Here is a 13,004-nt window from a genome sequence, read left to right as displayed (position 1 = left end):
TGCTGTGCAAATAGCACAGAATGTTCCGACGACATTCATATAAAATCTAAAAAAAAAAGAATTTATCTTTTTCTTCAAATTAGTGTAAGTTTTAGTGTGTGGTGCGAATAGAAAACTATGATAACACGTAGAAAGTTAGTGAATTAGGCTTAATCGAGAACACTTGTCAAAAATGAATTACGAACAAAATACTTTGAAACAAATTGGGGGAAAAAAAAGCTTTTTTAATTAAAAAAAAATTGCACAACATATTTTTTTGCTTCTTAGAAAACCTTTGTTGCCAAGGAAGCGCTAAAAAAAATTCCAAAACTGGTTCTATATTATATCAAGTCACGTTTTTTTTAACCTGGAAGCCTAAATAATAGCCAAAACTTTCTATAACAAACGTTACTCAATCGCTTTACTCGTCCGAAAGTGAACTTGAATTTAAAAATTCAAACCAGTTTTTCTCGACACTACGAAATTTTTTGAAAGTTTTTAAGGACATTCGAATCACGACTGAAAAGTCTGTAAGTTGATATACCATTCGGCCCATTCAAATAATTATTTGTGGTTCCTAATTTTGCGTGGAAAACAAAATCTTAACACAGAGACGAAGCCGAGCTTTGCACCAATACAAAACAGCCATTAAATCGAAAAAAAAATCAGAAATGCCGAATCTATATCGAAACGAATGAAAAAAGTATCAAAAAATTGCACCAAGACAATAGAAGGTAACAATAGAAAATTTACCAAGCTGTAAACAAGCCGGAAATACCTGAGAGGACAACAAAAAAATGAAAAAAAAGCCCTAAAAACTAATCAGCAGACTTTTATCCCCCATTCCCCTCAATACACACAAGCACAGACAAAAAATTTTGCTCAAACGACAAAAACTGAGGTCAATAAGCCGATATGAAGTCGGCCGAAACTTATCAACCCGAGAAAAGAAAACAAAATGAAATTTAAAAAAGACAAAATCAGATCAAAATGTGTTGAAGCCGAAACTTATTAAACCGAGAAGAAAAAAGAAAACAAACGAAAGTCACATCCCCTTCATTACACACTCGAACACATTTTTTTGCTTATTAAAGGACGCAATATAAGGCGAAATAATATAGGACAATAAAGCCGAAATAATATAGGACGAAACTTATTTAACTGAGAAAAAAAGAAAAAACATGATTAAAAAAAACAAGTTGGTATAAAGCTACACCCAACCTAAAGAGCAAATTTTGAATAAGACGGATATTCAAAACGCTAACATGCTCATAATATGTCTGTTGCAGGTTCCAACAGAGAGACGACTGCTGCCGTTCAGAGTGCAACGTGCTGAAAATGAAGATCTTAAAATTGGAGATCATCATGTGCACAAAGTTGTACTCGGTAAAAAAAGTCTAGTGTCCGATTGCAACACCCTTGCTGATTGCTAAGGAAAACACACCCGAAAACACAGTTCCTCCCCAATTTTTGGAACAAGAACAGTTGCAACGTATACTGAAAAAAAAAACTGAGATATTTTGAAACTTAATGAACTTTTAATTTTCGATAAACTTTGTAATAATCAAATTTGACGACTTTTGGTGAACCAACAAACAGCTCACCAATACAATTCTCCAGAGAACAATTCAGTATGAAGGCTGAAGAAAGAAACAATGCGATATTAAAATTTCATTGGGGGGATTCTGTATAATATATTTTTTTATAAATTTTATGCAAACATTCCATTTACATAAATCTAAGGCATGTGTTGAATGAGGCAACACTGCCGATTGAAACTCAGCAAAATACTTTGTACACGAACAAGATTAACTAAAAAACCGTTCTAAATTTTCAAATATACTTCAGATGTTTTCATAGCCCAAGCCAAGCCCAGTTGAGATTGGTGCAGTTGGAACAAAGCAACAACGAATCATAATCTTGTCTAAGATCCCCTAAAACTAATCAGCCGAATCAATGCAAATAAAAACAAGGAAAATAACTTGCTGTGCAAGAAGCACGAATGTGCTGACCACACTATCTTTGAACGAAATTTAGAAAAAATTGAAAATTTTTTTTAGATGTTTAATAATTTAGTGAACCAATATTAAAACGCATGCTGCTACTAACATTAAAACTATTTTAGAAATTAACTTGGGATTTTAAATAGAATTTAATTTGGAAATATTCAAACCGAACCTAATTAACTCAACCCTGAGACAACTTTTCTGAAGTTTTTTCAAGTCAGAATCACGAACAAAGGGTCTTCAACATGATCTTTCAGTTGGCTCCGCAATTTTTCCTTGAGGTAGTTGCCTACTTAAAATTGGCTGAAAACAGTTTTTTTTAAACGGACTTTAATACATAGTTCCTTTCCACTCTTTGAGAGTGGTCGGAACAAAAATGGCACATTCTTATGAAATGAAGATCTTTGATTTTTCTATAAACGCGGGATGTTCATCCCTACAGAAACCTCAATGCCATTGCCTCAATTTAACAGAGCCATAAGAGCTAATAAGGCCAAAATTGGTGGTAAATATTGACATCATAGCCGAAAAATCAATCCCAACAAGTGAGGATATGTCCCCCAGACTTTCATGCGCGGCATACAAAACTAAGCGCTAAACATTTTAAAAGTATTTCATTAACCACTTAAAACTCTTGTATGGTCTTCTATATACAGGGCCAACTTCGCAAACAACCCAAAAAACAGCAGAAAAATCTCTAGAAACAGCAAAATGAAAACACAAATATCGCCTTTAGTTCGGCTGTCATTAAGCCGATAATATATTAGCCGAAATCACTTGGACAGCAAAAACATAAAGAAATAAAACAAAAAGAAAATATACAAGTAAAGAAATTGCAGACAGATGTAAATCAAAACACTAAGAGAAACTTCAATGTTAATTGCGCATCGCATGAAAAAACAATTGTGAGATGTGGCAACTAGACCGACAAAACATAAGCAGACGAATAATAAGCCGATTTTTTTTTGAAACGCAATAATTTCCGTTAAAAAAACAGGTCCCGGTCAGATTCGGAACCAGGACCTTTGCCGTACCAGGCGAATTTGTTACCTCCAGGCTAAGTGGGCTGGGAACGCTACCTAGGTACCACTAGAGATGAGTCCAGAAGTACACTAGAGATGAGTCCAGAAGTACAGTAGAGATGAGTCCTGTAGACGAAGTTGTTAACGTAAAAAAAGTACCCGACTGAAATACTCTAGTCCCTAATTTCTTTGCAGAATAATTCTTTGATTTTTTTAATAACTTTTTTGCCAAGAAAGCGCTCAGTTTAGCTCTGAAAACTACTTTTTTTGAATCAAAATACGTTTTTCACTACTTTTTTCTTTTATAATTTAAAAAATTTTTCTTTAATAATACCAACTCAAAAATTTTTAAACGTCGTTGTAATCAAGACAGAGTGAAAGTCTTTAACATGATCCGATGATTAGTTATGTTACCTGATTTAGCGTGGTACTAAAAATAAATCCGGCGAGAAGTGCCCCCCCCCCCATTTCAGTGGTCGCATCAATACTGCTCGTATCAGGGCAAAGCCCTTAATGCAACCACTGCTCTCTATCGTCCCGATGAAAATTTATTCGAAAAACCTTCTGTAGATCCCCTGAACGCTAAGCGAAAAATAAATTGATATATATTTCGTCTGGTCACGTATTATCAAAACAAATGGGTCAAAATAAATTTAAGCGTTTCGAGTATTGGTTAATGGTTTCTGCTTTGATTTTGTTTCGACGGTTCGCATATATCAAGCCAGAATGGCTGATTTGGCGTTCCACTGAAAGAAAGGTGCTGATTCTTTCATAATTTCAATAGTCTACAGTTGATAGCAAGGATAGCTGGTTACAGTGCAAGTAGCACAGAATGTTCCTACCATTGTGTTTTTTTTTTTGAGTTTTTTCAGTGTGATGTGATGAAAGGATCTGACGTAAAACTATAATTTAGGCATATTCGACAGTCATAGTAATAGAGGCAAATTGGACAAAACTGTTTGTAGAAAAATCACATCACTAGAAAAACAAAAAATTAAAAAAAAAATTAACGTTTTTTGCAGAAATGTTTTTGAAATTTTTTTGTTCTCAAACGGAGCTAAAAAAAACTCCAAAAACTAATTTTTCTTGAGTAGCACAAAATTTCCACGACTTTAGTTAAGCATAAATAAGTTTTTTAATCCTGCTTAGCCTCACCTTATTAGCTTGAAATTAGCCCAAAAATCAACAAATTTCAGCTGGTTTTTCTCGACACTGAGAATAATTCTATAAATTTTTTTACTTTCCTTCGAATGACGACTGGAAAAGCTTTAATATATATCACTCGAGCTATTCGGATGATTATTTGTGGAAGCTGATTTTGCGTGGAAAACAAAAAAACTAAAACACCCGAATACAAGGTTCCTCCCCATTCTTAAACGTTCTGTGGCAGAACTTTGGCTGTGATTATCCGAGGAAACTCATGCATTCGTCGATACACTCTAGTCCGAAACAACAATTCAGTGCGTTTAAATTCCTCACTACTCACATTACGTGTAGATCAAAGTTTTTTTTTATTTTGCTCGCGATTTACATTATATTCCACACACGTAGGGTTCAGAAAATTTCGGAGAAAAATGATCTGTCATAGAAGTATACCTGAAGAAGTTAACTATTAGTTGGGAAAAATTACGCTTCTAACAATTGTCCTGAAAAAAAAAAGATTTTTGGGTTGGGATAATAAGCCATCGTTCCAATTATTGTAATCTGATCAGATACTGATTCAACATGACATAGCACAATTGCTCAGTAGCATCACAGCCAACTGATATGTAGAAAATTGTCAATCAGCAAGAAAACGGAAAAAACGGCTGATAATTTGGTTTTCTTTTTTTTTTCAAAAAATATAAAGATGGCCTTAGCACTCTCTTAATTTCAAAAAACTTTTATGATTGATTCTTTTATTAATTTCAAAAAACTTTTATGATTGATTCTTTTATTAAATCTACCAAACTTTTGACACCAGGATTTGTCTCGAATTAAACTAATTTCTAGAAAAAATGTAGAGCTGCACAATTGTCGGCCCTAACTGATCAATTACAATCTATCATGTTCCTCTTTGCTGATGATAGCAAAACGCGTTGCTCTGATTTCGACAGTCTACAAGATGATCTGGACAGATGTATTGCCTGGGGACAAGCAAATGAAATGGTTTTCAATGCTGGAAAAACTCAGTTCATTACGTTCAACAATCAGTTCAGCAGAAACGACAAACAATTAACGACAAAACAATTTCAAAATCAAGAACATTTTTGCATTCCTGCTTTAAAAGATCTCGGCGTGACACTCAAACAATTTATCTTGTAGACCACATATCAACAAAAGATTGGGTACAGCATATGGAACCCTCCTTGCACTCAAACGAAGTATACCGTCATCAACAGCTCTTTCCACTCGAAGAAAAAAAACTTTTCAATACATATATTCTTACCGGTCTTCTCTTGTCTTCAGAGGTATGGCATCCTTTGTCCGAGGACCTTGCCAAACTTGAAACATTCCAATCTCGTGCAACAAAATGGTTTTCCATGGGCACTTACAAAGAACGACTAATCAAATCAAATCTTCTACCGATATCTCTGCAGCTACAGCTTCGGGACCTGCTCTTATTTAACAAACTTTTGAACCAGTGCTATGATATGGATGTTTGGCGTTTTGTCTCACTTCACTATAGACCCGTGTACAGCTTCAGAAATGATAAGCCATTGTTTGTGGTTCCGAAAACGAGAAAAAAGACTGATAACTTTTTCCTTTGCCGCGTTGTTCGGTTGGCTAATTATCTGCATCGCACAAGCTGTTTAAATGTGCTTACGGATACACCTGCCAGCTTTAAACGTAATTTAATTGCTCTTTTTCATACTTTTTTGGTCACTACTTATGACAGAAACACATGTAAAAAATAATTTCTTTGCTCTTGTTGCTGACTTGTTAGTAATCTTGTTGCTCTTTGATTTTGTAAACGCTGTTTGTAGTTGCCTTTTTTTATAATTGCATATAAGCAATTTAAGCCTTTTACTACTACTACATCAGAGCAAACTTAGGGTAGACGACCGTTGTGGCGAAAAAATGATGCCCTATAAATCTGAGCAAAACAATTGAAACTCGAAGTCCCCCAAGCAAAAGTTACAGCTTATTCAAAAGGAATGACGCAATATGAGCCTTAGAAGTTGATATAACATACTTCGAAACCTATTAGGCCGAATAAACTTTTAAATAAAAAATAGACTGAAAAAAAAATTACCCAAACGGAGTTGGTAATTGTACCAACAAGATTTTTTTTAAAATTCGAATAGAACGGGTAATTAAAATACAAACATGCTCAAAACAGTTCTGTTGCACTTTGACGTCTCCAGACAAATGCTCTGAACAAAGTTCTTCAAGGGAAAAACGTCAAATACCCGATTACATTACATTTGCTCTCACAAGTGTAAAAACCATTCTCCGGAAGAGAAGTTTTCGCACCTAATTATGCTTCGTTATTTCGTGTGAGGAGCTATATTTGGATATTCAAGATAAAATTCAAATTCTTTAATTACGCGCAATCGGTAAAAAAAGCTAATCCAAATACAAATACATAATTTTCTATTTTAGCTCAGTTAGAAAGCTGATGTTCTTCTGATTAAAAGCTGATCATCTGAAAAGCTAATGCAGTAATAGCGGGTTAAAACTGACTATGAAGTCGGAAATTGTTTATTCAATTTTATTCGTCTTTAACTATTTCTGGTTTGTATCCAAATGCAGCCGCCGCGCTTAACTTTTTACCATACATTTCGTATCTCCCTGTCATTTGGAAGCACCACTTATCTTTTGTTTGCCTGTTCAAATTCAAATCCATTTCGCATACAAGCAATCCATCTTTCATTCTGGATAAACCAGGTGTTCTCGAGCCATCTGGCGCGGCAACATAACTAGACCCGTAAAAATGTCCAAAACTCTTGTGGGCTTTCTTACCATCGCCGCTAGTAAACTCATTTGGAAATGTCTCAGTCCCGACCCTGTTAATACCGACAGCAAAATAACTATTAGCGATTGCCGCATTTCGGGCTTCTATTGGCCAAAGAGGTTCGCTCAAGGCTCCCACAGTTGCCGACGGGTTGAAAACTATTTCGGCCCCATTTAATCCAAACATCATCCAGTTTAAGGGGTGGTGTCTTCCGTAGCAAATATTCACCGCGATCTTGCCGAACTCAGTCTCGAAAACAGGATGACCTGTGTTTCCCTCCATGTAGTATGTACTCTCATTGAAATCACCAACTCGCGGAATATGATTCTTTCGATGTTTTCCCAAAACTTTTCCTTTATTTGATATTACAACTGCAGTGTTCCATATGACGTCTTTTTCGTCTCTCTCCAAAATAGGAGAAACGATTACCATGTTATACTTTAAAGCGTAATCTTTCAGCATGCGCGTTGAGGCACCGTCTTCTGCATCTTCAGCAAACTCAGTCCACGGTAATCTTTCTCGGGTGCAAAACGCAAAAGGCATTGTCCAAGCTTCTTGGAGGCAAAGAATGTTGACCCCACATTTCCCAGCCAAATCGCATGCTTTTCCAATTCTACGAGAAATGCATTCATTCTGTGTTTTCTATGTAAACAAGCCATTTTTAAGCAAAACAAGAAGGTTACCTTTCGAAGAGAGCATCTTTTTGCACTGCGACCGGCTCAGTCGTTTCTTTCACTATACGGTTCTGGAAGGCTCCAATTCTAAATCAAAATTTTAAACAATTTTTTTAAAAATTCGATGAGCACAAGAAAAGGATTACATAACTAATCACCTGACAATGCGAGGCGGACGCAATTCTTCAGTAGCCGCGTTAAACGCGTGCCCTTGAAGTTCTACATCAACAAGTTTTGCAAAATCTTGAGCAGATAAGTTAAAGTCTATTTTATCCAACTGTTTTCCAAATAAAATTCTATATGCTTCGCTGCGGTGATCTTCACAAGAGACAGAGTCTAATACTTTCTCTAAGCTTTCAACTTCTAATGCCATAGTCGTATGATAATGGGCTGAATTATATTATACTATCTATGAGAGTGAAATTATTTGAAAATGATCAAAACGAGCCTCAGCTTTATGCTTCGCGGTTGCTTTTGATAACGAACAAGATAAGAAGATTGGACAGCACTTATGCAAGTCAGACTAAGCGAAGTAACTCACTAAAATTTGTCCGATTTGTTTAAGCTTACTCGTGCTTAAAAGCATTAAATCATGAGCATAATGTTACTAGAACTGATATATTTGGATAATTAAGATTTGGTAAACTCGTGTAAAATTATATGCTGAAAACACTAACTTTTTAAGTCAACAACAATCATTGACCAAACAAGTAAAAAATATCAATCAGATTACATGAAAAACTAATATAGAAAAAATCAAACGTTGAATAACTTGGGAGCCGCTCTAGACTAGTTTCAGAACACTCCGAGAAAATTATTTTGTGAAAATTACCAAGCAGAGTAAAACATTTCAATCAAACGAAAATCGACAGTCAATCAAGTCAACAATATTGTCAAATTTTTACTTACGCCATATGTCAACTACACTATTCAAAACCCACCAGCTATTAATTCAGCATATCAAGAAAAATCACTTCCATAAAAAACATCTAATAATTGATTTGCGGCTAGGCTAATATCAATTATTATATTTTTTTTACTGCAAAATGGTTTTTTACTTTTGAAAAATTAGAAATGAATCATAATAACAGCCAGTTTCGAAACCTCAAATATGAGAATTACTATATGTAAATCATCAGGTCGGAAATTATCATGATAACCGAAGTTACTTCACTAGTCCTTCATCATTTCACCCAGTTAAAAACCATTGAATTTCATAAATTCAGGAAAAGTAACATTAACGCAGGGGAAACTAAACGGTCAGATGATAGGGAATCAAGACAATCAGATTCAGAATGAACAAATGTCAAACCACCTAGTGGCTTTTGATATGTCCTGGTGAAGCTGTCGTGGCTCCAAAACAGAAGTATTAGGATCGTAAATAGAGTATTTTGGCCTAATGAGTACGTTTATATAATTCGGAGCATTTGAAAAAAAAACGTGATGCAACACACTGTCTCTATAAAGCGATATGAAGGCGCTCCCCATTCAGGAGCGATGCGTTTGGGCGTGTTGCCGATGGCAATTGCCCGTAAATTCTTAATCTCTTTTAATGAGGCGATAGGTTTTCCTCCAAGGAAGGAAGCTTTTTATCTTCTCTTAAAAAACTCAGGGGCTTAGTGAGAAATTTCATGAAATTGAAACCCATTTTGCTGTTTAATAATCAGAAGGTCAAAAGTATCATAGTAATCGAGGCCACAGTCAGGAGTCCGTCCCTTCATCACGTATTCTAGTCAAAATCCTTGCAACTTTCTAGATATGGAAGTGATAATGATAAAAGGAGATGACAAAGTCCCGTTTGTTCTAGTGGTAAGGTCTTTAACAGCTCGGCGAAAAAATTCCTCGCTAAAGATGGCCTTTAAACTGTAACACGTTCCTTGACCTGATCTTACGAAGGACAAGGATGGTTTTGGGAGTAACTGTTTATAGCTCGTAAGACTCAATCTTGATGCCAGACAATCGTTAGAGGTTTAAAAATACTTTAGGCCGTTTTTTTTCCGGGCGAATTGGGGAATTACCGAAAATGTCGCAAAAAAAGCTACATTACCGCTCAAAACTGTAGGTAAAAGAATCAAAAGAATCGGACAAGCAATTTTTGCTCCAACTTACAATTCAATTTGTAACTTCGAAAATTCCCGCAATTTGGGTATTGTTGACCGTAAAATCCAGAAGTATTTACAAAAGTTTTTCATTTTTTTCGCGAAAAATGCAACAAAATAGTAGGCTTTCCCTTGATGACCGAAATCACAATTATGAAATCGAATGATAACGACATTTTGAGAAATTTTCCATGCTTTGCAGATTTTGGTTGTTGTTTTTCGCAATGTATGTACCAAAAAATAAAAATCGGGACAAAGTGCCAATACAAAACAGACAAAGACTGGAAAGATATTGCATTACAGTTCTTCATTTATGCGTATTTAGCCGATAAAGAAATGAATATGGTAGTGACTCAATATAGAGAAACACAAAAATATCAACTCTTGGAAAAACATGTCGAATAAATTGGAGGATACCTCTCCGATGGATGGTGTAATACTATCTGCTGACCAGAAACAATGATAGTAGTAACAACGCAGTAAAAATTCTTGTCTAGAAGTAACCTTGTGACATTCGACCAGAATGTGAAAAATGCAATCTCTGCAGAATTCGAATTTTTAGCAGCGAGCCTTCCGGATTGGTGATTATTAAGAACTAAGAACGTTATTGGAACGATTGGCCAGACGGTGAGGGCTGGAACATTCTGGTATTTTAAAATTTCAAAAATTCGAATTATGACGTCATATTTCTGGGAAACGTCAGAAACGGCCATTTTGGCTAAAACAAGAAAGAAAAACAGAACAACATTAGCTGCGCTAACAACAACTACGAAATCGAGATTGGAAAACGACAACGAGTTACAGAGTAACAGAGAACACTCCGAGTTGCAACTATTGTGCCGCTACAATAGTTGCAAGGCCGTTGCGAACAACGGTGAAGGGTGAAGGACGGATTCCGGATTAGGAAGAAATCAGGATTAACAAGCTTGATCCAGCAGATTTGTCAATCCGGAGGGGTAAAGGAACTGAAACTTTTATCCTGTTACATAAACTTTTAGCTTCCTGTCATGTCCTGACTTGAATTTAATTAACATCTAGATTCATTTTGATAAGGATGAGAAGCTAGGAGTTGGGGGAATGGGTTGATCCATCTTCGATGGAGATGATGATTTTTATCTACTGAACAAAAACAATAGTAATATAATAAGTAGTAGCCCTGTTTTTAGGAGTGACCTCGTGGTCTGGGGATACTGAGACCCAGCCATGAGCTCACTATTTCTGCATGTAATCTAGTTAATTTGAGTGTTTTGACCGAAGCCGAAAGCAGTAACGTTTTTGTCAACCCGATGTTAGAAAGACCACCGAAAAGTACTGGCTTGGTAGAGACGGTAAAAAGCATGCAAAGCTCTGTTAAGACGTTAGCCAGTCGTCTTAAGACTTAGTTTTGTCTTCCGTCGATGTGTATCTTCCGGGCGAATGTTACATAGATGTTTTTATGGCGCTCCTGGGTGTTATTTTTTTTAACATCATGACCGGCAGAACCGTTAACGAGCACTCCGCGCCGAGCGGATGCTCACATTAACGCCCTTAATAGGCCTAAACCGCCGGGGCGGAAGGGTAGTTCGGAACGCGGAAGCCTTCCGGATTACCGTGAATAGCTTTTTAACTTAGTTAAGACCGAAAATTCACGAACCAGGAAGGGTGGGGGGATTCGCGGTCCCGTCATCTCCTGAATGGTTCGTGACCAAAAACACTTAAAGATATATATAAAACCAAACAAAAAGTAGGATAGTACCCAAGAAAAACAAAAACATAAAAAATAACCTAAAAAACCAAAAACAGCAAAAAAGTACAAAAATCAGTAGAAATCATCCCCCCAGAAAAGATGTGATCCGACCCTCCCGTTTGTTGTTGATAGATATATTGTTGTTACAGGCATTTATATCGGTCAGGATCGTTACGATCAGTTTTGTAGCCCGTTTGTGAGGCTTGTACTGTAGGGTTATTTGAGCATTTAAGCACGTTAATGATAAATTGCGCTCAATCCGGAAGGGTCAGCTGATTTGCGCTCAATTCGGAAGGGTTTTGGGAGAAGACTGATCCGGCAAGCAGTACAAGGAGCAACAAGAAGGGGCTCAACGACAACAACAATCGACTGTTGGGTATCGTTAGCAAGTTTTGTGTCCCTTTTGGTACAAAAATTAAGATAGTAATCTGTGGGGGGCTCGACAGTGCTGCACTGTAGTGACCCTTCACCGAACTGCGAATATCCGAGTTAAGCACCTTAATTCGGATATTAAACAAACCCGGAGGGGTATAGTATTACTACTATTACTAAATATATAGCCTATATCAATATTCTTATATCGTTTTTCAGTCAAAAACAACGAAAACAGACCGGTTTTTAGGGTCAAAATAGCGATATTTTGATCCCCCCACAAGTCGCGATTTTTGAAATATCGATATTTTTTGAAACGGAAAAAAGCGCTAAGTTAGTGTGTTACATCGTAACTGCACTACTATAATAGAGAGAACCGGTTAAGTTTAGTTCGAAAGTGGTTGGAACTATTTTGGTACCGAGAACCGAAATTTGGTGATTTTTGAGAAAACGAAACAATATAAATTTAGAAAATTTTTTGAAATTTTTGAGTTACAACAGAAAAAATAGTTGCTCGGACAACGTCCACTAGTGAATCTACAAGTTTTAAAACCCGCTACCCGAAAGCCTTCTGGGTTGCAGAGAAATCGAACTTAACGTGTTTGATTTGGTGGATTCATCAATCCGGAGGGGTACAGGTAGCATAGTTTTTCGCAAATTTTTTCAGCAAAAGCATTTTAGATCGGGTGTTTTGCATTGAACTAGAAGAGTATAGGCCTTCTGAGCTCGGATCAATAATTTTTTTAGGTAGAAAGGACCTGATTTGCGGAAAAAGTTAGGCGGAACCTATAAGAGAGAAAAATTTTTGAGTTTTAAAAAAAGACGTTTTGGTTAATAACTTTGGAACTACTGGGCATATCGAGTTGATCTTGGTACCAATAGATCAGAAATTAGCTGAGCTTACTGATAGGGACAAAAGTTTTTCGGAAAAGTAAGCGTGAAAATTTTTTGAGATTGTTTTTAGCAAATTCCTCAATTTGGAAGGGTAACCCTTCACGTTTTACAAAAATTTTTTAGAAAAGCCCTTATACCCCTAATAAGAGGTAATAGCGGTTGAATAAAGTAACTTTAGGCTGTTCTAGACAAAAAGGGAAGGCTAAAGGCACAGCAAAAGCTTAAGCGAGCCGAAGCTAGGCGAGCGATAAGACCCTTCACCGTTAGTGTGAATTGTCAAATAAGAGGCTTAACT

The 13,004-nt window shown here is 36.3% G+C and overlaps 1 protein-coding gene across 1 annotated transcript; it reads right to left on the bottom strand.

Moving 5' to 3' along the window:
- Positions 1-6,542: 6,542 nt before the first annotated feature.
- Positions 6,543-10,825, bottom strand: LOC134839465 (beta-ureidopropionase-like). Its single transcript, XM_063855021.1, has 3 exons — positions 7,777-10,825; positions 7,628-7,705; positions 6,543-7,557 (listed from the first exon to the last, which is right to left on the bottom strand). Exons 1-3 carry the CDS (start codon positions 7,989-7,991, stop codon positions 6,702-6,704), a joined length of 1,149 nt encoding a protein of 382 aa, XP_063711091.1. The 5' UTR covers positions 7,992-10,825; the 3' UTR covers positions 6,543-6,701.
- Between the last annotated feature and the right edge of the window lie 2,179 nt (positions 10,826-13,004).

This window comes from Symsagittifera roscoffensis, chromosome 2 (genome assembly GCF_963678635.1).
Source record: "Symsagittifera roscoffensis chromosome 2, txSymRosc1.1, whole genome shotgun sequence".
Lineage (NCBI taxonomy): Eukaryota > Metazoa > Xenacoelomorpha > Acoela > Convolutidae > Symsagittifera > Symsagittifera roscoffensis.
The sequence above is the reverse complement of the archived record's forward strand: the minus strand, read 5'-3'. Positions and strand labels throughout refer to the sequence as shown.

Bases quoted from the DNA above. Each gene is read 5' to 3' on its own strand.
- LOC134839465 (XM_063855021.1), bottom strand. From the start codon at position 7,991: ATGGCATTAGAAGTTGAAAGCTTAGAGAAAGTATTAGACTCTGTCTCT. The intron at 7,706-7,776 runs GTGATTAGTTAT...ATTTTGATTTAG, and splicing joins CGTCCGCCTCGCATTGTCAG to AATTGGAGCCTTCCAGAACC. The intron at 7,558-7,627 runs GTAACCTTCTTG...CATTTCTCGTAG, and splicing joins AAAGATGCTCTCTTCGAAAG to AATTGGAAAAGCATGCGATT.